Source organism: Artemia sp. Qi Xiang Cuo, chromosome 2 (assembly GCF_049724085.1).
Source record: "Artemia sp. Qi Xiang Cuo chromosome 2, ASM4972408v1, whole genome shotgun sequence".
NCBI lineage: Eukaryota > Metazoa > Arthropoda > Branchiopoda > Anostraca > Artemiidae > Artemia > Artemia sp. Qi Xiang Cuo.
The window spans coordinates 94,384,547-94,410,978 of record NC_142795.1 but is presented as its reverse complement, the minus strand read 5'-3'; the positions used below and the strand labels follow the sequence as shown (position 1 = coordinate 94,410,978).

The following is a 26,432-nucleotide window of genomic DNA, read 5'->3' as shown; positions in this document are numbered from 1 at the left end:
TCAAACTACACTGTATATTCTTGTAGTCGTCAAACCTAGTCTGGTTGCGTTCTATAATCTCAATTATACTCTCAAAACGTGTTTGATCACCTTATAGGTATATAATATAAAAGGTTTGGTCACTTTTTGCAATGTGTTCGTCAAACTACACTGTATATTCTTGTAGGCGTGAATGTAGGCGTGAAATCAGCATATAGCATGGCAAAGTACTAAGGAACGTGCTGCAAGCAAATAGCATGGTAATTCCTATGTGTCTAAGCAAATAGCATGGTAATTCCTATGTGTCTAAGCAAATAGCATGGTAATTCCTATGTGTCTAAGCAAATATCATGGTAAGGAACATAGTGTACGCAAATAGCATGGTAAGGAACATAGTGTACGCAAATAGCATGGTAAGGAACATAGTGTACGCAAATAGCATGGTAAGGAACATAGTGTACGCAAAATAGAACATAGCACTCTACTCACATCAGCTATATGAAGGAGTGGCGAAGGCCAGATTCCTCAAAAATTGTATGTTGATGCCCAAAGGTTCTAGCTCTCATTGACCCTTCATATAAATAGAAATAACATTAAAACTTAAAACAAACAGAAATTATCCCATATATAAGGGGGGCAACCCCCTTTTCAAATCCTCACTTTTAGTGCTAAAGTTGGACTATTTGTCACAATTCTTTAACAACGAAACGCAACATGAAACGGCTTGCTCAAAAACGATTGCTGAAACCCCTGTTGAACTGGAATAAGAAACTTTTTTAAAACACTGTAGTCAGTCAGTAACAACTCATTCGGTAGCAACTGATTGAAAAGTAGGCTAAATGTTCAAAGGGGCAGTGGAACTTACGATTTCCATGAGCCACTCCAAAGCTTATTCGACCAACCTTCCTATAAAAACCTGAGACCTTAACAATGGGCAACTTGCATAGCTTACAGCCCTTGCATTAGGGGCTGGAAGGGGGGGGGGGCTGTCAAACCTGGAGGCATGCTATGTGACCTTTGGACTAGTTTTTAACAACATGACTATCTCAAAATTCTGATCGGATGTTTTTTGGGGAGAAAAGGTTTGGGGTGGCTTGTTGTCCTCCAATGCATTTTGATTCTTAAGGGCACTAGAACATCCGATTTTCAGTCGGATGAGCCCTCTCCAAAGTTTATACGAACATCCCTTCCGTATGAAGGGCCTCTGCGAAAAAATAAATACATATTAATAATTTTATGGCAACACCTTATCATTGCCTCTAACTTAAACAGGTATAACTTTCAATTTCCCTTCTAATGAACATCCGAAATTATCCAGGCCGGGCTGGGGGGATGAGAACCTTCCAGGGGGAATAGTCCGCGGCAGGAATTTTCTGCGGGACGAAATTTTCAAGGTGAACATTTTCTGGGGGATTTTCCGTAGGGGGGGGGGCTCTGGATGGAAAATGCCTTGACCTTGTATAAAGGCCGTTAACAGTTCTTTACCCTTTGATAAAGTTACCAGAAGTACTTGCAAAGATTAGAAGGATATTGAGTCCTCCTCCCCCAAGAAAGAAATCCTGAAACTAGTTGTTTTTAGTGATTTTTCTAATAATACGTTCAAGTTGAGGGAAAGACCACTCTTTTCAGTTCTTGGCCAACATCTCATAGTGCCACTTGTTCTACAGTACCACACTTCTTCGCACTAAGTACATAACACTTCATGCCACGCTCGGGGCACCTCCGTCACGCGTGGTATGTCCCACCTAGTGAACAGGAAGTGGGCAGCCGTTTGGTTAAAGCTAGGATTGGAAACCCAGTTTATTTTCACTCTTGTCCTAATTCCTAGAAGCGATTCAGAAGAATGCGAAAAATTTCAAACATTTTGTCCTACCTTGAACTTTTGATCCTACCCGATAAGTGTGTTAAATTACCTTCCCTGTTTAAGGCAGTTATATAAACTTATAAGTTATATAACATTATGATTTTCTTTTCAAACTATTCTTGTTGAGTTGTACTTTCAAAAATAATTACCATTAAAATAGGTATCTTCTACGCGTCACCAAGTTTTGATGCTTATGTAATCACTCATGAGATTTCAGAGGAGCGACAGCGGCAAAGCCAAGAGAAGACCTTGGTAATTAGCCTTGGTAATTCAAAGAAGAGGAAGGAGGATGCCTCCTACTTCAAAGCATATTTTTAGTCCTGTATATCCATGTTTTCCCGCCATAGTTCTATCTGTTTTCACAAATTTTGCTGGGAAAATCTAGAGACCTATTCTTAGTTTTTTATAAACTTTTTATCAGTTTTGCTGGAAAATCTAGAGACCTATTCTCAGTTTTTTATAAAGAGCCAGTTTATTTTGGGGGGAGGGGTAAGAGAGTACGAAAGGACGAGCGGAACTTTTCCGCTATACGTATACCGTTGCTAAGGATCCCATAGCATTTCCTTTGTACATAAACCAAATGCATAAGAGAGTACCTGCTTAACTCGACGAAGAAGGCCGATACTCGGCGACATTGCGCAATATTTCCTCAAACAGATCCTTTCCTTCATGTATCCGCCGTCGTAAAAACTCACACAAATAGGAGTCCGACAATAAAGGTCTGGTCCCGCACAGTTGTTTATTGCGCTGTTTTGCCAGACGCGGAAAATATCTGAAAAAAAAAATTTCCTTTCTTACACATATTTTAAGAATTATGGAGTCTTTTAAGGCTTGGGCTCCTTTACTTTCACCCAAATGGTGCTTTGGAAGAATTTTCGGATATTGTGAAAGCTGAAAAGTACCTATGAATCCCTTCAAAGAATCGCTCCTGTTTTAGCTTAACAGCCCATTACCTGGCCTCCCATTTTCTTGCCGTTTAAACCTTCAAAAACGTTCATCCTCCTGAGGGCTGTAGCTCCCAAGGGGGGGGGGGCAATCTCATAAAGAGGTATTTTATTCGATTGGAAAATTTTAATGTTTGTGTGTGAAAGAACCTTTTATTTATCATCAATGAGATAATTTGGTTCCTCTGATAAAAAAGGTAACTAGATTCAAAGTTATATTTATTATTAGGGGGCCGTGAGATAACTGATATATTAACATTGAGAGGGGGGTGATTAGGTCCCTGAAAAGCTTGAAAGGCTGATGCTTAACACAATTTTAACTCTTCAACATTAAAAAAGAATTAAGTTAAAAAAAAAACAAAAAAAACACACACACACAAAACAAGAAATTTTATGCCAGGCAAGCTCTGCACAGAAGGCGACCCTGACATGGTTAAATAATCAAAAATAAATAAAAAAAATATATAGGACATGCTTAGGCTTCATCATCAAATCTCAACAAATAATACGGTACTGTTCTATTAGCTGGGAAACCCGCCAGATTTTGTATAGCAAACATGATAAAAGAAACTAGTCATGCAGGTTTTTTCAACGGAGAATTCCTATGCCAAACATTTCAAACAGTGGTTTCTCATTCCGTTTACAATATTTAAACTTTAATTTTCTGGGGTTTAGGGGGGAAAAGGTACCTAGGTTAGGTTAAGTTATGTATTTAATTTATGCTATACTTTACCCCCCCCCCTGATTTGCAAACATATAGCCGAAATTTGTTTTTAAACTATTATTTATTTATCCTATTTTGTTTTATTTCATTAGCATTAACCAAACTTCACTTCTCGCGGGTTTCCCAGCTAATGGAACAGTACCAATAATACTGAATATTTTATTTTTCAAATTATACTGGCTATATCCAAATGACTAAGTTGGGATTTTGGCTCTCAACCCATATTTATTTGAAGCAAATGCCATTTGATATTTATTTGAGCACATTCATGTTACCCATATTCCGACTCCTGATCGAAAATTAAGCCGCACGACAATTATCTCTTTGTATCCTTACGTCATTGGATTTCCTACGACTTTTTCTGAACGTTAAACGTGACTATCAAGTCACTTGTCTGAAACAACAAGGTAAAGAGGAAATACCCGCTTGTCTGGTTTACTAAAAAATTAAAGGAATGCAACAGCATCGTAATTCATCCTTTGGTCACACAGCTGTGTTACCGTTTTGTTCGTTGTTGAAACCGGTTCTTAACCAGTCTGTATACAATACGGATTGGATACCCTGAATGCAAAATTGATGCCACTACAACACAACCCCTGTGTGTCTTACCCCCCCCTCCTTCCACAATTCGACCCTCATTTAACTCAGCCCTATTTAACTAAACGCCATTTAACTCATTCCCCTTGGAACCCAGCCCACATCCATTTCGCTCTGCGTTTAACTCGAGCCCCAGTCAATTCAACCCAATGCCACTCAACCCCCATTATATTCAGACCCATGCAACTCAAGACCCATTCAAATCAAAACCCTCAATTTAACCCTGTTCATCTGAACCTTCATCACCACCCATTCATCTCAAACCCCATTGAGCTCAACCCTCGTTCAGTTCGACCCCATTTAGCTCAACTTCTGAGCAACTCAACCCCATGCTTCTCGCTCCCATTCAGCTCAGCCCTCTGAAAATCATGCCTTATAATTCAACTCCACTATTCGTGATACACAGCTCAAATTCAAATCAAATCTCCTTAACTCAACAGTTCATCCGAAAAATTTAATTCAACCCGTTTTGCTAGAAGTTTGAATCTATGAAAATGGTGGTTATGGTATCTATTCATCAGTTAATTCTAGTTTTCCGGTCTGGTTTTGTTCAGGGCACCTTGCAGCACTGGGGTAGCTAGAGGGACAACTTTCCCGAGGCGCAGCCTCTGTGGAGGCGCCAAACTGAGTTTTCTTTTGTCAATATTTATATCTACTTATACTGTGGTAGGGATTGGGGTGGGGGTAAAACCAACATTATACCAAGGCGCTTGAAGAACTAGCTACTCCTCTGGTTTACTGATGGTATATAAGGAAGTGATATTTGATGAATCCAAAGCCCTTTTTATCAATAATTAAAAAAAGTGACTTCCAAGAAAGATATTATTATACGAAAGTAAAGAGCCATATTAAAACCTAAAACTAATAGAAATAAATAAGTATAATAATGATAGTTCAAACTTAAAACGAACAGGAATTACCAAGGAATAAATGAAACTCAATACGTACAGTAACTAAAATTAATAAACACATCAAACAAAAAAATAACACATACTAACTGCTATGATTCAAGAGACTAATCCTAAAACGAACAGAAATTAAAATCAATAGTCAAGTAAAGCTTAAAGAAACCAGAAATTACCACGAATAAGAGAAGAGCCGCCCTCCCCTAAACTTTCTAAAAACCAGAGCGTCATTTAAGTTTTTTTGGAAAAATTTATTTTAAAACACGATACATTTTTCTATATTTACAAACTATATTTTCTGTATTATAAACGTTCTTTCTTCATTGCAACGTTAAAAATAAAAATTACTGAGGCTTCAAGAAATTATATCATTATTATTTAAGGATATAATCCAGGCTATATATAAAACTGCTGATTTTGATTGTTTGTATTATTTTCTTGGCTTATTTCTCATTAGCAGTTATTCCAAATACTGCCAAATAAGTAAAAAACACAACTAGATTAGCAACGTTTTGTTTATGGCCTAGAGTTACATCCAGCCATTAAGGGATTTAATGCACAGCTATATGGGGTAACGATTGTTATATTTGCAAAGAAAGTTAGACGTTTAATCAGATGGTAGGTTTATCTTCCAGCCAGAGTTACCACCCCTAGTGATTTATCACTATTTCTAGTGATTTTTTATATTGCCTAAACAAAAAATCACTAAATGTGCACATAAATAACCGGGTTATTGCAGAAAATCACTAAATCAACCAGAATATCACTAATCTAGTGAGTTTTTTGTCATGGAGTGGCAACCCTGCTTCCAGCTAGCGAGTTAATCGGAATTTCGACGAATCCGCCTCCAAATGTTCCTACTGAAAATTAAAGTACTTCAACATTTTACACTTTCGGGTGGTCCAGTATGTTTACCAAAGTCGTCTGTTTTTTTTTTTTTTTTTTTTTTTTTCAAAAATTAGTTGTATGGGTTGATTTGAATGGCTTTGATTTGATAACATTGACTCAAATGGATGTTGAGTTGCAAGGGGTTGAATTGAATGGGGTTGAGTTGCTTGGAGTTAATTTGAATGGGACTGAATTAAAGGGGTATTGATTTGAATTGGTTTTCAGTTAAACCGGGGTTGAGCTGCAAGGGATTGAGTTGAATGGGAGTTGATCTGTCTTGGTTTAGGAGAATGATGGTGAGGTCTAAGCACACCAGTAAAATCACATCTCGAGCTGATATTTCACATCTGAATCACATCTGAATCACATCTGGAGTGAATCAGGCACTTGAAAAACCAAACTTCTAACATGCTGAAAGCATACTTTTACTGAACTTTCGTTGAAAGATTAGCTTTTACTAAAATGGCCCATAAAGCATCAAATTTAAATAGGCCCTAACCTACCAAGAAGAAAAACACAAGACATTCGTACCGATTCTCTAAAACCAGTGTCACTAAGCTCAAAGCCATTACTAAGGACCTGTCCCATCCTTCAACTATTTTCGCCATGGTTAACTATAATTCTTCTTACCTTAAAGATATCCAAGTATTCACCTCTTTATTTTTGCTGTTTTCTATTTGCCCCCTTACCATAGTCATCTACATTTTACCATAGTTTCTGAGATTGACAAGTAATAGAGACTACTGGTGTATGAGTAGATTGTATATTTGGAATTCTACGAGACGTATAGGTAAACGTGGTAACTTAAATCTAGTGATGCCTCCAGGGCATAACTTAAAACCCTTGCCCCGAGGGTTGTGGGGGAGTTTCTTCGTCAAAAAGATATTTTCTATTTGGAAATCAACTACACTTAACAAAATGGCTATCTCAAAATTTTGATTGGATATGTTTGGGGGAATGATGGGCGGGGGGGGGGGGGTACTTGCCCTCCAATCACTTTTAACTGTTAAAAAGGGCACTAGCCCTTTCAATTTCCAATCGAATGAGCCTTTTTTGAAGTTTCTATGACAACGCCTTCTATAAAAAAACCTTATATGGCCCCAGGGCATAACTTAAAACCCTTCCCCGAGGGTTGTGGGGGAGTTTCCTCCTCAAAAATATATTTTTTATTTGGAAATCAACCACGCTGAACAAAATGGCTATATCAAAATTTTTACTGGATGTGTTTGGGGAAATGATGTTCGTGGGGGGGGGGGCCGAGTTGCCCTCCAATCACTTTTGACTATTAAATAGGCCACTAGCCACTCCAATTTCCAATCGAATGAGCCCTTTTCGAAGTTTTTACGGCAACTCCTTTGATACGAAGTGCCCGGGTATGGAGAAAAAAAAAACACATTGTGCCAACATCGATCTTTACTTAGGCAGTGCTAGCGCGATGCCTGTGATTGAAGGATTTAGACTTGTTTTTGCTTCTAGTCTGGTGAGTTAAGTTAAAATCTGTTCAGTTAAGTTAAAAGCTACCTTAAAAGTCCTTTCCACGAGCAATTCGATACATCACTTACCATGGTAACTTAAATCTCTGAGGTGAAAGGATAGAGAGGTCCTGGGACGTAAGGAGGGGGAGCATCAGCTCCACTTAAATCCTGAAGTTTCCAGGAAACTATTAGTTATTTGAAACTATCAAATACAAATTAAGTTTCATTTTTATCCCCGTCCCCCAAAAATATTTTCAATAATAAATTTTGGGCTCCTCTCTGAAAACATTTCCTGTGTATATGCTTGGAACCAGCCCCTAAGCTTTAGCATGTATAGGGTCACTGAGAGCTATGGCTGAGCCCCGGAAACCGTCTTTTTCTGTGTGGGACTCCTACCAAATACTGTTTTGTTTTAAGGCTGCTGCAGCAACTTATTTAACCCAAAAATATGGAAGAAGTAATATGAATGTCTACCAATATGGGCGTAAAATTAAGCATTCCGATTGGGGGGGGGGACCACATCTGAGGTGTCTAGGGGGTTTGGAATACCCTTCAGAGGAAATAGGGGTTTCTGGGGAACCTCCGCTGGAAAATTTGTGGAGAATACAAGCCTAAAAGTATTTTTAAGCTGTCTGAGAGCTTATTTTGTGAAATTGTTTTATAATGGATACTGAACACCAAAAAGCAAAAAAGTAAATTGGGCGTGGGCTCTTCCTAAGTCTTCAATCGCACATTTTTCTTCCAGTTGTAACGAAGAAAGCTTACTATTTAGCAAAGACGCTACTCAGGTAATTTCAAAACTTAGTGCAATACATAATAAACAATACACACATCAAAACCACTGTATATAAATATAATATTATATTATTTATATACAGTGCATCAAACAAAAATAAAATTATGTTGGCAGTCCTGCTTCCGCATCCGTCCAGTGGTGGACACCCCCCGGCAGATTTTTGAAAAAAATCTGGCGATTAAAAACGGCACTAGCCCTGTGAATTTCCAATCGAAATAACCTTTAGGACCTTAAAAGTCCTATCCACGAGCAATTCGTTGCATCACTTACCATGGTAACTTAAATCTCTGAGGTGAAAGGATAGAGAGGTCCGGGGACGTAAGGAGGGGGAGCATCAGCTCCACTTAAATCCTGAAGTTTCCAGAATATCTGGGTACTTCTTATTGAAACTATCAAATACAAATTAAGTTTCGTTTTTATCCCCATCCCCCCAAAATATTTTCAATAATAAATTTTGGGCTCCTCTCTGAAAACATTTCCTGTGTATATGCTTGGAACCAGCCCCTAACCTTTAGCATATATAGGGTCACTGAGAGCTATGGCTGATCCCCGGAAACCGTCTTTTTCTGTGTGGGACTCCTACCAAATACTGTTTTGTTTTAAGGCTGCTGCAGCAACTTATTTAACCCAAAAATATATTTTGGGCAGATTTTTTTTAATCTTACTTTTAATGTTTTACTTTGAACAAACTACTTTGATGATGAATTATTTTTTAATAAACACTGAGTAGTGTAAAGGCATTAAATATTTTGGTGTTTTTGTAATTACTTTGCTGCATTTGTAAAACTTTACCAAGTTCAAAATTGTCGATATTGTTAGAAAATTAATTAAAAAACTTTTTCCACAAAATAAGTTTTTCAAAGAAAAGTAAAGAACTCCATTAAACAAAAATGAGCAAAAATAAATCAAATAATCTACCAAGGTCGAAACTAACACAAATCAGCATCGACAAATAAATGACACCCAAAACGAACAGAAACTAAAATAAATAACCGAGTCAAATTCAAAACGAGCAGAAATTAACATGAGTTTGACTCCTCAAAAGCCTATTTTCTATCTGGAAATCAACTACGTTGAACAAAATGGCTATCTCACAATTTTGATTGCATGTGTTTGGGCGAAAGATTGGCGTGAGGGGGAGGGTAGTTGCCCTCCAATCCCTTTTGACTATTAAAAAGGGCACTAGCCCTTTGAATTTCCAATCGAATGAGTCTTTTTTGAAGTTTCTACGACAACGCCTTCAATAAAAACCTTATATGCTCCAGGGCATAACTTAAAACCCTTGCCCTGAGGGTTGTGGGAGAGTGTCCTCCTCAAAAGCTTATTATCTATCTGGAAATCAACTACGCTGAACAAAATGGCTATCTCAAAATTTTGATTGGATGTGTTTGGGGGAATGAGGGGCGTGGGAGGGGGGGGGCTAGTTGCCCGCCAATAACTTTTGACAATTAAAAAGGGCACAAGCCATTTGAATTTCCAATCGAATGGGCCTGTTTTAAAGTTTCTACCACAATGCCTTCTATAAAAACCTTATATGCCCCCAGTGCATAACTTAAAACCCTTGCCCTGAGGGTTGTGGGGGACTGTCCTCCTCAAAAACACATTTTCTATGTGGAAATCAACTATGCTGAACAAAATGGCTATCACAAAATTTCGATTGGATGTGTTTGGGGGAATGAATGGCGTGAGGGGCTAGTTGCCCTCCAATCACTTTCGACTATTAAAAGGGCACTAGCCACTCCAATTTCCAATCGAAAGAGCACTTTTCGAAGTTTCTACGACAACTCCTTCGATACGAAGTACCCGGGTATGGAGAAAAAAAAAAAAAATACATTGTGCCCACATCGTTCTTTACTTAGGCAGCGCTAGCACGCTGCCTATGATATCCGTCAAGAGCTTTGGTGTTGCTCAACTGTAGTGAATGCTAGGATTCTATATTTTAGTTTTTTAAGTAGGCAATTGTTTTGTGTATTTTTTTGTTATTACTTACTTTTTTTCATTTTATATACTTTTACTTTAATTGACATACTTTTTCAATTGCCTTTAGAATAAATTTTTGTCTCTAAGCTTCATTAAATAATAATAAAAAAAAGGAATTTTCATATGGCAGTAAGGAGCAACATTAAAACTCAAAACGAACAGAAATTATTGCGTATATGAGAGGGGTTGTCAACTCCTCAACACCTCGATCTTCACGCTAGTTTTTGAGCACTTTAAAAAAGTTACTTATTGTTCTAATTAAACGACCCTTGTGTTTCCGTTTTCAAATAATCGGGACAAATTTAAACTTTAGCGTAAAGAGCGAGATGTTGAGAAGGGTGAAAACCCCCTCATATACGTAACAATTTCCTATCGTTTAAAGTTTTAATGTTTTTCCTTACTTTTAGTTGAAAAAAATAGGTTTTAAAATTTAATTTCAGATCATTTTTTAAATAACGCCAGGATATCTGGCTCCACCTTCACGGAAAAATCCCCTCCCCACAGAAATATACTCTGGATAATTCAATTCTGGCTAGAATTTTTTTGGAGAGATCAAACTTAACACCTCGATGCGTAAAGTGGAGTCAGTAAAGAGAAAACAGTATATATATAAAGACATTTCGCGTGTAATTTTTAATAAAATCACCCAGTATAAAGTTTAACCTGAAAAGTTCCCTCTTCACAGAAAATTCTTCCTGTCCAAAATGCAAAACCCGAAAAATCTATGCATACTTCCCAATAACAAATATTATTGGCCTACGTAAATAATGGACAAACTTTATAACTTAAAATCTTTCCCCAGTAGCTGTAGGGGTCATTTTATCTCGAAGGACATGGTTATTGAGCCTTTCAACTATGCTGAACAAAATAGCTGTCTCAAAAATTTTGATCGGACAATTTTGGGGAAAAAGTGGCGTGGGAGGGGGCCTAGTCGCCCCCAATCTTTTGGTCACTAAAAAGAGGCACTAGAACTTATCATTTTCGTAATAATGAACCCTCTCCCAACGTCCTAGGCCCACTGGGTCGATACGATCATCCATGGGAGAAAAAAACAACAACAAAAAAACAACAAATAAAAACGCATCTGTGATCTTTCTTCTGGCAAAAATTACAAAATTCCACATTTTTGCAGATAGGAGCTTGGAACATCTATGGTAGGGTTCTTTGTTATGCTGACTATGATAGTATGATTTTCATTAAAATTCTGTGACTTCTAGGGGGCCTTTCCCCCCTTTTTCGGAAATCAGGCAAATTTTCTCAGGCTCTTAGCTTTTGATGGGTAACACTAAACTTAATGAAATTTGGAATCAGTAAAATAAACCAATTCTTTTGATATATCTGTTGGTATCAAAATTCCGTGTTTTACGATATTGGTTAGTATTGATCCGGGTCGCTTTGTTCTTACAGTTTTTTGCCACAAACTATTTGCTTACCCATCAAAATCCAAATTGAGATCATTGAAATATTGATTGTTTATTCTGCGTTACCAAAAGTATTGTATTCATAAAACTTAAACATAAAACATACAGTTTCATGAAATGTAATAAAACAAATAGAAAAGGTATTTTTTTTAACTAAAGTAAGGAGCAAGTTTAAAACTTAAAACAAATTGAAATTACTCCGTATATATGGGGGGCTGCCCCCATCTCAACACCTTGCTCATTAAACAAAAGTATTTTAGTGCTTTAAAATTTTTTTTTTCAATTTTAAATTTTCTTTCAAAATTTGGAAAAAAGCCAAACTTCACAGTAAAGAGTAAGGAGCTAAGGAGTAGAAAGCCCCCTTCATATAAAGAATATTCTGTTTAAATAGGTTTCAAATCTGTTCCTTGCTTTCTGTTGAAAAGCTCATTTATTATTCAATTTCTTTTTTTTTTTTCCAAATCATACACAGGCTTAACCAAGAGGTAATCTGAGGTACAGAACCCTTAAATCCCTTGTTATTTGCTTTTATAATGTGAAATCAATAATTGTATGTTGATTAGTACCGTCCTACGTTTAAATTTGCAATTTCAACGGTGGATAAAATTAAATATACTTAAAATATTGGTGATGAATAGTAATTTGGGTAAATAATTCCTTGTTAATATTACTACTAAAGAATTTCGGTCGGATGAAAAGGAGTATTATTGTTTGTATGGATAGAAATTCTGTGAGACTTTTGATCTTCTTCATCACTGAAGCCACGATAACCTCTACAATAGGATTTTATTATCGATAAAAACGTTACGTACATTTGTTTAAATACTTTGAAGCACTTTATATAAATAGAAAAAGAAAAATATTACAATTTAAAATTTCTGAAAACTAAGTTTCTAGCAGTGTTAGCCACCCCAAAGAAATTTCCTGGTGGGGCTAATGATGACCTGCCTTGTCTTTTCCAACTCTGTGCTGATAGATATGTGAATGTAATATTTTAGTTGTATAGAAAAAACATTTTAATTAATTTCTATTCCCCCCTACCTCTTTCAACATTTATCATCAAGAGTAAGCAATTCAGAGTAAGCCTCATCAAGAGTAAGCAATTTGTCCATTAAAATGTATTTTCTTAGGAATCTGTCCTACCCCCACCTAAACAATGACTCAACCCCCCCCCTCATTATAGCTGATACGTATATTTCTTGTCGCATAAATATTTATGATAATGCTTGCACTCAAAGAGGTTGGCATAAGAGGTTCCAGTTCCTTTTCCAGGCTCCAGTTCCAGAGTTCCAGGTTCCAGTTTTCAAACCCCATTTTCCAGGTTCCAGGTTCTAGAGTTTCCAGTTCCAGAGACATACAGTTCCTTTTCTATTTGGGAATAGTTTTGTTCTGTTCTGTTAAGCCGATCGTGAAGCAAATGACACATTCCGTTCGTTCTGAAGAATGGTGGCTCCAAGGCAGATTTTTTATGCATCAACCTGGAGCTCGATGTTTCCTGATGCAGGGTCAAAGAATGCAAGAGAATCACAACTCGATTCCTTTATGCGCGTAAACGCTGCTTCAGGCTGGTTTTCCCAATAGAATTCTCGTTGGTTTGCCAGTTCACGAAGTGGTTGGTTCAGCAACGAAAGGTTCGATCTATATCTTACTAGATAATGCATCATTCCCAAAATGGTTCCTAGTCCGTCTTTATTAGATGGGGCCCGCGTTTCTTTTACTGTTTGAACCTTTCGTGGATCTGGATTGATGCCATTTTTGGATATTATGTGTCCGAAGTAAGGTATCCTGTCTTGTTTGAACACACATTTTTGTAGGTTGAATTTGACCTGTTTCTGACGGGCTCTTATTAGTGCACTACGAACGTTGACATCATGTTGTTCTTCAGTCCGGCCAGAAATGATGATATCATCTATCATCCACTATGACTGAGAAACCTTCAAAGGCCTCGTCCTGCGCGAAGACTAATCCAAAGGGCATCCGTTGAAATTTGTATCGGCCATGTGGTGTATTGAAAGTGGTTAGCTCGAATGACTCATTGTCAAGCTCAATTTCAATTCAATTCAATTTATTAAATACTACAATAAATACATAAATACACTTAAGCGCTAGAGGTCCCAAGAAGCATAGCTTGTAGAGGACCTCGTATCAATCACAAAACAAATCAGGGAAGAATAAAATACAACAATATCTCAAAAATATAAACACAATGCGAGAAAAATCAACAAAAAAACAAAAACAAACAAACAACTGCTACACAAATACCTTTGACTTAATTTTATCCAAACTGAAAATGTCCTGTAATTTATTAAAATTCCAAACCATTAATAATATTATTAAACAACGGGGTTCGAATATTTTTCAACATAATAATAGACTAGAAAAGAATAAAAAACTATATAAAGTAAAGCGGAAAAATAGATAAAGCAAAATGAATAAAGAAATAAAGAAAAAAAACGAAATTACTTCAAGCCTTAGAGAATATTTTTCTGCAAAGGGAAGAAGAGTTTTTGATAAGAAAAAGTTCACTGGGAATAGAGTTCCAAAGAGCAATTGCTCTATAAATTGGCGACATCTGAGCTGCCGAGGATACCCTTTTAGGCAGCCGAAATTGGTGAACAGAGCAAAGTCTGGCACTTACGTGTTGATGCTAGATCAAAGTAGGATAAGATGTTTGGAGGAAGCGAGAAGTTGAAGGCTCGATGAGGTAGTTTTAGGTTCTGCTTCTTGATAACCACATCTAAGGCATCTAGACCTGTATCACTGTAAAGATCAGCTGCAGGATAGAGTCGGGGAAGGCGAAAAGTTGCTTTCATCGCTCTATTCTGTGCTGTTCGGAGTTGCCGAAGGGAAGAATGGTTAGTATTGTCACACACAGTGAATTAATAAGGACTGTAAGAAAGAACACATCCATAGCAAAGAGCGGGTATGACACTGAGAGTAAAAACCTGGTGGGTATAGTGAAGCTCGTACACTTTCCAAAACATTGTTAACTGTTCACAAAAAACATTAGTTTTGAAAAAAAGAAAATAATCAACGTGCACACCAAGAAGTTTAACACAAGAGCATTGGGGAATTATATCAGTACCATAAAAAACAAAGATTGTTGGGGAAGGTTCAAACATGTGGTATGGGGTTCGAAAATGAATAATGCTACTCTTAGAGCTATTCAACAGCATCCCGTTCTGCTCACACCAATCACGCACATGGTTGAGCAGAAGCTGAGCCTTAGCAACAGCAGAGGGCAGATCATTAGAAACCCCCCAAAAATTAATATCGTCTGCAAACAAAAGAGTGTGGGTATCAAGGCTGAGAGATAAAGAAAGATTATTACTACATAGAAGAACGATGAGTGGTTCCAAACCTAAGCCTTGCTATACCTTTGTGGAAACCAAGGCCGGATCCGTTTAATTCCTACCGCAATGAACGTAGTGTTATCAATCAGACAGGTAAGATGTACACCATTCAAAGCCATTTTCCTGAACTCCCAGTAGAGATAGTTTTCCCAGCAAGACAAAATGATCTACCATGTCGACAGCTTTATAAAAATCAAGAAACAGTCCTAAAACGCAACGAACCTTGTCCAAGTTTACATACATGAAGCCTGTAGCATCAATGAGAGCACATTCAGTAGAGAGTTTAGGTCGGAAGCTATACTAGTGTTCAAACACAGCAGAGCAGCTTCCAGTTGAAGCGCCAGTTGACAGGAACGAAAAAAGACTCTTCTGGACAACTGTTTCAAGTAATTTAGAGAATATTGGGAGAAGTGATATAGGTCTATAATTTAAAACTAAGCTGGGGTCACCCTTCTTAAAAAGAGGGAGTACTTTTGCAATTTTAAACGAATCAGGGTATACACCTTTTGAAATAGATAGATTAAAAATATGGGTAAGAGGTTCAACAACATAAGAAGAAACAGACTTAAGCACATGGTTTGTTAGTCCAAACGCAGCAGCTGTGTTACTGCTACTTAAGGAAGAAATAAAATCACAGATCCCTATGCTTGTACAAGGAGTTAGAAAAATAGTTCTCTCAGCTGGTGAAGATTTAATATCAATATCAATGACGGGCGTCAAGTTTCGTGAAATATTTTGCATCGGCGTGTTTCAAAACTGCCTCATCGAATGTAGGTATTGGATAATAGGGGCGTTTGATGACCTTGCTCAAATCGTGTGGGTCGATGCATATTCGAAGTCTTTTACCTGACTTTTCAACTACAACTACAGCGTTAATCCAGTCAGTGGGGTGGGAGACTCTCTCTAGTACCCCAAGATTCTCCATTCTATCAAGTTCCTTCTTAAAGCTGTCTTGAAGGGACATTGGGATTCGTCTGGCTGGCACAGTTTTTGCTTCAGCTCTTTGTTTTAATGTTATGTGGCATTTTCCTTTAAGGTGACCAATACCTTGGAAAAGATCACTAAATTCTTCTTGAAAGTGCACAGAATTTTGCTGCTTTGAGCTTTCAAGTGATAGAACTAGTTTCACCAATTTCAGTTTCCTGCTGGTGCTGAACCCAAGGATTGGTATTGGGGCATCCTTTACCATGAAAAAGGATTGGGATGGTGAGTATTCTCCACAACAGAAGTAACAAGCTTTTGTTTGTGGGCTGTGGTTTGTCTTCTTTCCCCTTTGAATGAAATCCACTTCTTGTTTTATATGTATATCCTGGCTTGGACCAGGCTCTGTCAAGGTTCTAAGTTGCACTTGGGTTTCTACATGTGCCCTTGCAATTGTTACTGCTTGGGAAAGGCTCAGAGTTGAACCTGTATGTAAGAGCTTTTCTATTACCTTTGCTGGGGCTATGCCGCATGCCAGTCTGTCTCTCATCATTTCTTCTTTTAAGGCTATGGTTGAATACTCACATTCTTGAGCCAACAACTTTAGGTCTATGATATACTGATCAGTAGTTTGACTTCACGTTGGTCTCTTTTGTGAAAAATATATCTCGAGAATACTGTGTTTGATAGGGGGTTGAAATATTTACTGAATTTTGATATGTAAGTATATACCTTCTTTTGAATTCCGGGCCTGTACGTTCCTTCCGGTTTTTCTGGTAGGTAAACAGGTCATTACACCTTTGCCGAGAGGAATAGGTACAACTTGATTGGTGATTAGGATTTGAATAAAAGGAATAGTTTTCTTTACAATTCATATTAGTAAGAGAATTGAATTCAAAGAGAATAGTTTTTATTTGCAAGGATATTAGTGGAGAAAAAAAATGAGTGGTGCATTTACACTATTGGAGATTAATGATGGAACCGACAGCAGCAGCAGCAAATTTTTTGTGTTAAATAAGTAGTTTTTGCATCTTTTAAAAGAGCTTTACGGGGATTGAGAGACTCAGTTTTACCTTGTCACAGTTACATTTTCTTGATTTTTCAAAGTTCATTTTGAATTTCTTTCGTTGAAATGCAAGAGTTGGAATATTTCAGTAGTGTTTTTTTGTGGTTTACCTTGTCACAGTTACATTTTCTTTATTTTTAAAAGTTTATTTTTAATTTCTTTCGCTGAAATGCAAGAGTTGGAATATTTCAGTAATTTTTTGTTGTGTTTTAACTTGTTAAAATTACATTTTATTTATTTTTAAAAGTTAATTTTGAATTTCTTTCGTTTAAATGCAAGAGTTTGAATATTTAAGTAGTGTTTGGTTGTGGTTTACATTGTCACATTTACATTTTATTGATTTTTCAAAGTTCATTTTGAATTTCTTTCGTTGAAATGCAAGAGTTGGAATATTTCAGTAGTGTTTGGTTGTGGTTTACCTTGTCACAGTTACATTTTCTTGATTTTTCAAAGTTCATTTTGAATTTCTTTCGTTGAAATGCAAGAGTTGGAATATTTCAGTAGTGTTTGGTTGTGGTTTACCGTGTCAAAGTTACATTTTCTTGATTTTTAAAAGTTAATTTTGAATTTCTTTCTTTGTATTTCAAGTGTTGGTATATTTGAGGGGTGGTTTTGTGTGGTTTAACGTTTCACTGTTAAATTTTCTTTATTTTTAAAAGTTCATTTTGAATTTCTTTCGCTGAAATGCAAGAGTTGGAATATTTCAGTAGTGTTTCGTTGTGGTTTACCTTGTCACAGTTACATTTTCTTGATTTTTCAAAGTTCATTTTGAATTTCTTTCGTTGAAATGCAAGAGTTGGAATATTTCAGTAGTGTTTGGTTGTGGTTTACCTTGTCACAGTTACATTTTCTTGATTTTTCAAAGTTCATTTTGAATTTCTTTCATTGAAATGCAAGAGTTGGAATATTTCAGTAGTGTTTGGTTGTGGTTTACCTTGTCACAGTTACATTTTCTTGATTTTTCAAGGTTCATTTCGAATTTCTTTCGTTGAAATGCAAGAGTTGGAATATTTCAGTAGTGTTTGGTTGTGGTTTACCTTGTCACAGTTACATTTTCTTGATTTTTCAAAGTTCATTTTGAATTTCTTTCGTTGAAATGCAAGAGTTGGAATATTTCAGTAGTGTTTGGTTGTGGTTTACCTTGTCACAGTTCCATTTTATTGATTTTTCAAAGTTCATTTTGAATTTCTTTTGTTGAAATGCAAGAGTTGGAATATTTCAGTAGTGTTTGATTGTGTTTTACCTTGTCACAGTTACATTTTCTTGATTTGTCAAAGTTCATTTTGAGTTTCTTTCGTTGTAATGCAAGAGTTTGAATATTTCAGTAGTGTTTGGTTGTGGTTTACCTTTTCACAATTACATTTTCTTGATTTTTCAAAGTTCATTTTGAATTTTATTTCTTTGAAATGCAAGAGTTGAAATGTTTCAGTAGTGTTTGGTTGTGGTTTACCTTGTCACAGTTACATTTTCTTGATTTTTCAAAGTTGATTTTGAATTTCTTTCGTTGAAATCGAAGAGTTGGAATATTTCAGTAGTGTTTGGTTGTGGTCTACCTTGTCACAGTTACATTTTCGTGATTTTTTCAAAGTTCATTTTGAATTTCTTTCGCTGAAATGCAAGAGTTGGAATATTTCAGTAGTGTTTGGTTGTGATTTACATTGTCACAGTTACATTTTCTTGATTTTTCAAAGTTCATTTTGAATGTCTTTCGTTGAAATGCAAGAGTTGGAATATTTCAGTAGTGTTTGGTTGTGGTTTACCTTGTCACAGTTACATTTTCTTGATTTTTCAAAGTTCATTTTGAATTTCTTTCGCTGAAATGCAAGAGTTGGAATATTTCAGTAGTGTTTGGTTGTGGTTTACCTTGTCACAGTTACATTTTCTTGATTTTTCAAATTTCATTGTGTATTTCAGTAGTGTTTGGTTGTGGTTTACCTTGTCACAGTTACATTTTCTTGATTTTTCAAAGTTCATTTTGAATTTCTTTCGATGAAATGCAAGAGTTGGAATAATTCAGTGTAAAAGTTAAATTTTCTTGATTTTTCAATGTTCATTTTGAATATATTTCGTTGAAATGAAAGAGTTGGAATATTTCAGTAGTGTTTGGTTGTGGTTTACCTTGTCACAGTTACATTTTCTTGATTTTTCAAAGTTCATTTTGTATTTCTTTCGTTGAAATGCAAGAGTTGGAATATTTCAGTAGTGTTTGGCTGTGGTTTACCTTGTCACAGTTACATTTTCTTGATTTTTCAAAGTTCATTTTGAATTTTTTCGCTGAAATGCAAGAGTTGGAATATTTCAATAGTGTTTGGTTATGATTTACCTCGTCACAGTTACATTTTCTTGATTTTTCAAAGTTCATTTTGAATTTCTTTCGTTGAAATGCAAGAGTTGGAATATTTCAGTAGTGTTTAGTTATGGTTTACCATGTCACAGTTACATTTTCTTGTTTTTTCAAAGTTCATTTTGATTTTCTTTCGTTGAAATGCAAGAGTTTGAATATTTCAGTAGTGTTTGGTTGTGTTTTAACTTGTCACATTTAAATTTTATTTATTTTCAAAGTTTATTTTGAATTTCTTTCGTTGAAATGCAAGAGTTGGAATATTTCAGTAGTGTTTGGTTGTGGTTTACCTTGTCACAGTTACATTTTCTTGATTTTTCAAAGTTCATTTTGAATTTCTTTCGTTGAAATGCAAGAGTTGGAATATTTCAGTAGTGTTTGGTTGTGGTTTACCTTGTCACAGTTACATTTTCTTGATTTTTCAAAGTTCATTTTGAATTTCTTTCGTTGAAATGCAAGAGTTGGAATATTTCAGTAGTGTTTGGTTGTGGTTAACCTTGTCACGGTTACATTTTCTTGATTTTTCAAAGTTCATTTTGAATTTTTTCGTTGAAATGCAAGAGTTGGAATATTTCAGTAGTGTTTGGTTGTGGTATACCTTGTCACAGCTAAATTTTCTTGATTTTTCAAAGTTCATTTTGAATTTCTTTCGTTGAAATGCAAGAGTTGGAATATTTCAGTAGTGTTTGGTTGTGGTTTACATTGTCACAGTTACATTTTCTTGATTTTTCAAATTTCATTTTGAATTTCTTTCCTTGAAATGCAAGAGTTGGAATATTTCAGTAGTGTTTGCTTGTGGTTTACCCTGTCACAGTTACATTTTCTTGATTTTTCAAAGTTCATTTTGAATCATTCAAGAAACGTGATTACACACGTTTTTAAACTACATGTTATTTGCATGCCTTTCCTTGGCACCTTTCCAAACGAGCGGGGATTCCCCGCTGGTTCCTACACTTTGCAAAAAAGTGAGCAGTACGAAAACTCCACGTTTTCAACCAGACTGGTTTTTTAGACAACACACCCACAGAGATGACACACACACATAGAAACGAGACACGCACAGACACGACACACAAACAGAGTCATAGTGAGAGAGATATCCAAAAGTTGGGTTGACCTAGGTTCACTTAGAGTGGCGCGCCACTCTAAGTGAACCTAGGTCAACCCAACTTTTTGGATATCTCTCTCACTATGACTCTGTTTGTGTGTCGTGTCTGTGCGTGTCTCGTTTCTATGTGTGTGTGTCATCTCTGTGGGTGTGTTGTCTAAAAAACCTCAAATTCAAGATGAACTTTGAAAAATCAAGAAAATGTAACTGTGACAAGGTAAACCACAACCAAACACTACTGAAATATTCCAACTCTTGCATTTCAACGAAAGAAATTCAAAATGAACTTTGAAAAATCAAGAAAATGTAACTGTGACAAGGTAAATCACAACCAAACACTACTGAACTATTCCAACTCTTGCATTTCAGCGAAAGAAATTCAAAATGAACTTTGAAAAAATCAGTAAAATTAAACTTTTAAAAGGAAAAAAAAAACAAAAAAAAAATGAAATATTCCAACTCTTCAATTTCAACGAAAGAAATTCAAAATGAACTTTGAAAAATCAAGAAAATGTAACTGGGACAATGTAAACCACAACCAAACACAACTTAAATATTCCAACTCTTTCATTTCAACGAAAGAAAATTCAAAATGAACTTTGAAAAATCAAGAAAATGTAATTGTGACAAGGTAAACCACAACCAAACACTACTGAAATATTCCAACTCTTGCATTTCAACGAAAGAAATTCAAAATGAACTTTGAAAAGTCAATAAAATCTAACTGGGACAAGGTAAAACACAACCACACACTACTGAAATATTCCAACTCTTGCATTTCAACAAAAGAAATTCAAAATGAACTTTGAAAAATCAAGAAAATGTAACTGTGACAAGGTAAACCACAACCAAACACTACTGAAATATTCCAACTCTTGCATTTCAACGAAAGAAATTCAAAATGAACTTTGAAAAATCAAGAAAATGTAACTGTGACAAGGTAAACCACAACTAAACACTACTGAAATATTCCAACTCTTGCATTTCAACGAAAGAAATTCAAACTGAACTTTGAAAAATCAAGAAAATGTAACTTTGACAAGGTACACCACAACCAAACAGTACTGAAATATTTCAACTATTTCATTTCAAATAAAAAAATCCAAAATGAACTTTGAAAAATCAAGAAAATGTAGCTGTGACAAGGTAAACCACTACAAAACACAACTGAAATATTCCAACTCTTGCATTTCAATGAAAGAAATTCAAAATGAACTTTGAAAAATCAAGAAAATGTAACTGTGACAAGATAAACCACAACGAAACACTACTGAAATATTCCAACTCTTGCATTTCAGCGAAAGAAATTCAAAATGAACTTTGAAAAATCAAGAAAATATAACTGTGACAAGGCAAACCACAACCAAACACTACTGAAATATTCCAACTCTTGCATTTCAACGAAAGAAATTCAAAATGAACTTTGAAAAATCAAGAAAATGTAACTGTGACAAGGTAAACCACAACCAAACACTACTGAAATATTCCAACTCTTGCATTTCAACGAAAGAAATTCAAAATGAACTTTGAAAAATCAAGAAAATGTAACTGTGACAAGGTAAATCACAACCAAACACTACTGAACTATTCCAACTCTTTCATTTCGACGAAAGAAATTCAAAATTAACTTTGAAAAATAGATAAAATGTAACTGTTAAAACGTAAACCAAAACAAAACACTACTGAAATATTCCAAATCTTGCATTTAAAAGATAGAAATTAAAAATGAACTTTGAAAAATCAAGAAAATGTAATTTTAAAAAGGTAATCCACAACCAAACACTACTGAAATATTCCAACTCTTGCATTTCAGCGAAATAAATTTAAAATGAACTTTGAAAAATCAAGAAAATGTAACTGTGACAAGGTAAACCACAACCAAACACTACTGAAATATTCCAACTCTTGCATTTCAACGAAAGAAATTCAAAATGAACTTTGAAAAATCAAGAAAATGTAACTGTGACAAGGTAAAACTGAGTCTCTCAATCCCCTTAAAGCTCTTTTAAAAGATGCAAAAACTACTTATTTAACACAAAAAATTTGCTGCTGCTGCTTTCAGTTCCATAATTAATCTCCACGAGTTTAAATGCACCACTCATTTTTTTTTTCTCCACTAATATCCTTGCAAATAAACTATTATCTTTGAATTCAAGTCTCTTAATAATACGAATTGTACAAAAAAATATTACTTTTATTAAATTCCTAATAACCAATCAAGTTATACTCGTTCCTCTCGGCAAAGGTGTAATGACCTGTTTACCTACCAGAAAAACCGGAAGGAACGTAAAGGCCCGGAATTCAAAAGAAGGTATATACTTATGTATGCATCCAAATTGTCTGTTTCCTCGTCGGATATTGTAAATATACTAAATAAATCTTTCCCTTTGTCTCCCAGCCATATTAGCAATAATGCACATTGTATTTTTTTTCCACTGAGAGGGCCTTGGAACAAAAGATTGGCATGTGTTCTGAATCTTGATCATGCCTCCTTACGGTTGTCACTTGACCGATCCAATGTAGGGTATTGTACGCTGGCTTCCATATCTGACACCATGTAAAAACTCGTTAGATACAGCAATAACTTTATTCAATAATTGTAGAAACTCAAGTCACTAGAATAGAAAGGTGAGTTAGAATGTTAAAGGTGCTATTGCTGTGTTGCACGCCATGTGGGCACATAGTCGACCAGAGGAATATAACCTCCTTGGCTTAATGTATTTAAGTTAAAATAAAAGCGATACAGCTAGGGGCTGTGGATTTTATGGATTAAAACCTGCTCCTCCTCCGAAATATCAAATACATTTACAATTTTTTTTTGTACATATTTTAAGCCATTCGCTAGTGGAAACTTATCCTGAAATTATTTGGATCCAGAAAAAAAAACAGAACTCTGATTTTGTGGCTTGAAAGAATGGTACAAAAAATCAATTAAAAAAATCCATTGTAGACTTATTAAAATAAAAGTAGACTTATTCGCTCAAAATGGCCAGCTACAGTAAAATTTACGGTATTTGTCGGTTATTAGAAACACATTTAAGAATTACGCTTAGGTTACATCTCAGAAAACCGGTTTCATAGCTACAAAAACAAGTGATGGGTGATACAATGCTTTGGACTCAGTCAGAATGCGTTGGACTTGTATAATTTGGGCTATATATTTGCACATTAGGGTTGGGGCTGGGGGTTAGTTTACGTTAGGTTGGGTTAATTTTCCATAATTTTGTTTACTTCACTTTTTGGGTGTGTTTCCAATAGCCGACAAGTACTAAATTTACTTTAAAACAGTCTTTTAAAGCTAACATTTGTTGAGCTTCCATATCACACCATACAAAAGCCATTTAAATCACGCATGAAGCTGTCAGTTCGGGGACTCCCCGCTTTAATATTTATTCTGTAAGAACCATGAATAATATTTTCAGAGAAACAATATAATTTCATACCGAAAGAAAGTATTTACAACCTTACGTCATCGATTAAAATAGATTTGCTTCATTTAAGCCCCCCTAATCTTTAAAAAGATTTAGTCGCATACGTGCCTTTCCCTTGAGTAGCCACGTTTTTTAAAATACCTGGTCTATCTCTACTAGGTTTATGTGAATAATTTTTATTTTATAAATATAACGCGTTTTTTAGAATAATTTACATAATCTTTAAAAAACGTGATAAATCGATCGCGTGATTATCTAACCAGGCAGAGCCAGCGCGCGCTCCTGGGAAAGTTTGCAACAACAAAACCTCTTATATAATTTCAGTATGAATTCAGCTTTTGTGGGGAGAGGTTGTTTGTAGCTGTTATGAATGTCTGAGATTATCAATAAAGTTAATTTTATTGAAAATACTTGGAGTCGGCGGAGAAAAATGGGTGAAACAAGTAACCCAATTAAAAGAACGAGACTAAAAAGTTTTACTGATCATAGGATGAAAGCCGAGCAATGTTATAAAAACATTCAAAGCTTTGGGCCGAGTCTACACTCCCTGATGTCCTATGCCGATTCCTTATGCAACATATCCCGTATCGAAGAAGCATTAGATGTTTATGCAACTGCATTAGAATATGGTGAGCCCCTTCTTTTCCAAATGGATACACTAGTGAAATCGCTGATTAAATTATGGTGTAGTGAGATACAACGGATAATTCCCAAGGAGTCGAATGCATTTAGTTGCGTTAAGTGTGAAGGGGTTTTATACGATCCAGTGACGGTTCTATGCGGGCATAGTTTTTGCAGACAGTGTTATGAAAGATCACCATCGTCTTCTTGTGCTAAATGCGGTACGCGGAATCAACAAAGGCGGGTGTGTACTGAGCTGAAAACTAATGTAGTGATGCATGAATTGACGAAAAAATGGTGGGATGGAGAGCTGAGTGCCACTGTTTTAAGGAATTCAGGAAATGTCCATTTTAAAGGAAACCGGTACGAGGATGCACTTAAAAGCTACGATGAAGCAATTAGTAAAGGTTGGTTCCATATTTTTGCTGGTTAAGGTATAATATAGGGCTGGAATCATATAGCCTAGGAACCGAAAATATACCATTAGGCTAGATTCTCCATTCAATGCTCTTGGTAGGCTATTTACTGTTCCACTCAATGTGAGGAAACAATAAAAAATTCAGGAAGCTACTTCTAAACATTCCAAATACTTATTTAGCATATATCATTTTTAAATGCGGTTTGATTTATTTAATCCAACCCTTTCCTCATTGATGGACAAATATAGGCCTAGCCTCAGGGGCGTAGATCCAGCATTTTTATTTGGGGGGGGGGGGGTAAGAGGGGTCTCCAACCGGAGAGTCAATGGGCCGGGGATATAGACTGATTTTTCTCCAAAAAATGGGGGAAGGGGGGTAACTGCCCCCCAAAACGACGCTACTGTATACCCTAGCTAAGGTAAGTATAGGCTACATGCTGGGTTTTCAATACACCCTGTGTTTTCAATAGAGTGACTATTTTCTTCTTATTAATTTAATGGTAAAAAAGCGATGAGAAGTAAGAGTTCACGCTATTGAAAATACAATTAGTATAATTAGGGCTATATATTTGTCCATTAGGGGGCTTCGTCGTATTTGCCTTGAGAACTAACTGGAGGCTATAAAAAAAGGAACGTAATAAATCCTGAAAACTGATTCAAAAACAGATAAAAAAAGGAGGGGGGGGGAATAAGGAGAAATGATTCATTGATACTTGCTGCATAGGCTATTACGAAGCAAGAATTTTGTCATTTTTTGGTTAATTCCTTTATATAGCCTAGGGTTACATGGGACCATTAGAGAGGGCTGAGGATGAATTGTCAAAAACGTGAACCAAACCATGGGAATAACGCATACAATTAGTAGCCTAGTTTAAATATGTTTTAAAGAACAAATTTCTTTGTTCTAGCATGTCTCCTTCTGAAGAGGCCCAATCCTAGACCTTTTGCAAAGGGAACCACTAAAGTGGTACCATGATTTTACCAAATATAGTAATCCCTAGAGTCCCATTTGCCTCTCCAACCCCTGGCTAATGGAACCAAATAGCCCTAGGCTATATACAGAAGTTGGCTGATTATGTGGGTTTGCCATTATCTTTTGCACAACAGTTGGTTAATAATGGCAATATAAAAAAAAATGGCTACTCATGTGTTATATAATACACTCTCGAGAACTTGTATCGCGAACATGAGACAATACCCGGTTTTCACGGTACTTATACCAGACAATTACCTTCGGCTCAGTGGGAAACTGGTACTCTTCTCAAATACAAGGCACATGCGAGAAGTGAAGTTTGGTTAGTGCTAATGAAACAAAACAAAATAGGATAAGAATATAGTAGTTTATGAACAAATTTGGGCTATATATTTGCTCACTAGGGGGTGGGGGTAAAGCATAGCATATATTAAATACGTAAACTAGCTACCTTTTAGTCCCCCTAAACCCCAAAACCAAAGCTTAAATCTTTGTCACGGACTGAGCAATATCTCACAATCTCACTATGCAGCGGAAACCTGTTTATCAATACTGGTTTTGATATTTCAATGCGGTCTTTCTTTCGTGTGTCCTGTATTTGAGAAGAGTACCGGGAAACTACATTAG

The 26,432-nt window shown here is 35.9% G+C and overlaps 1 protein-coding gene across 2 annotated transcripts in view; it reads left to right on the top strand.

The window, feature by feature from the left end:
- Positions 1–26,432, top strand: part of LOC148955838 (LON peptidase N-terminal domain and RING finger protein 3) — a 112,068-nt gene that overhangs the window by 27,659 nt on the left and 57,977 nt on the right. The window contains exon 2 of one of the 2 annotated variants that reach the window (XM_089104505.1): positions 24,283–24,821. In XM_089104505.1, the coding sequence (XP_088960631.1) occupies positions 24,284–24,821 (538 nt within the window). In that variant the 5' untranslated portion in view covers position 24,283. Of the gene's footprint in view, positions 1–24,143; positions 24,822–26,432 lie in introns of those variants that run through there. The other variant, XM_089104499.1, reaches the window with a different exon arrangement.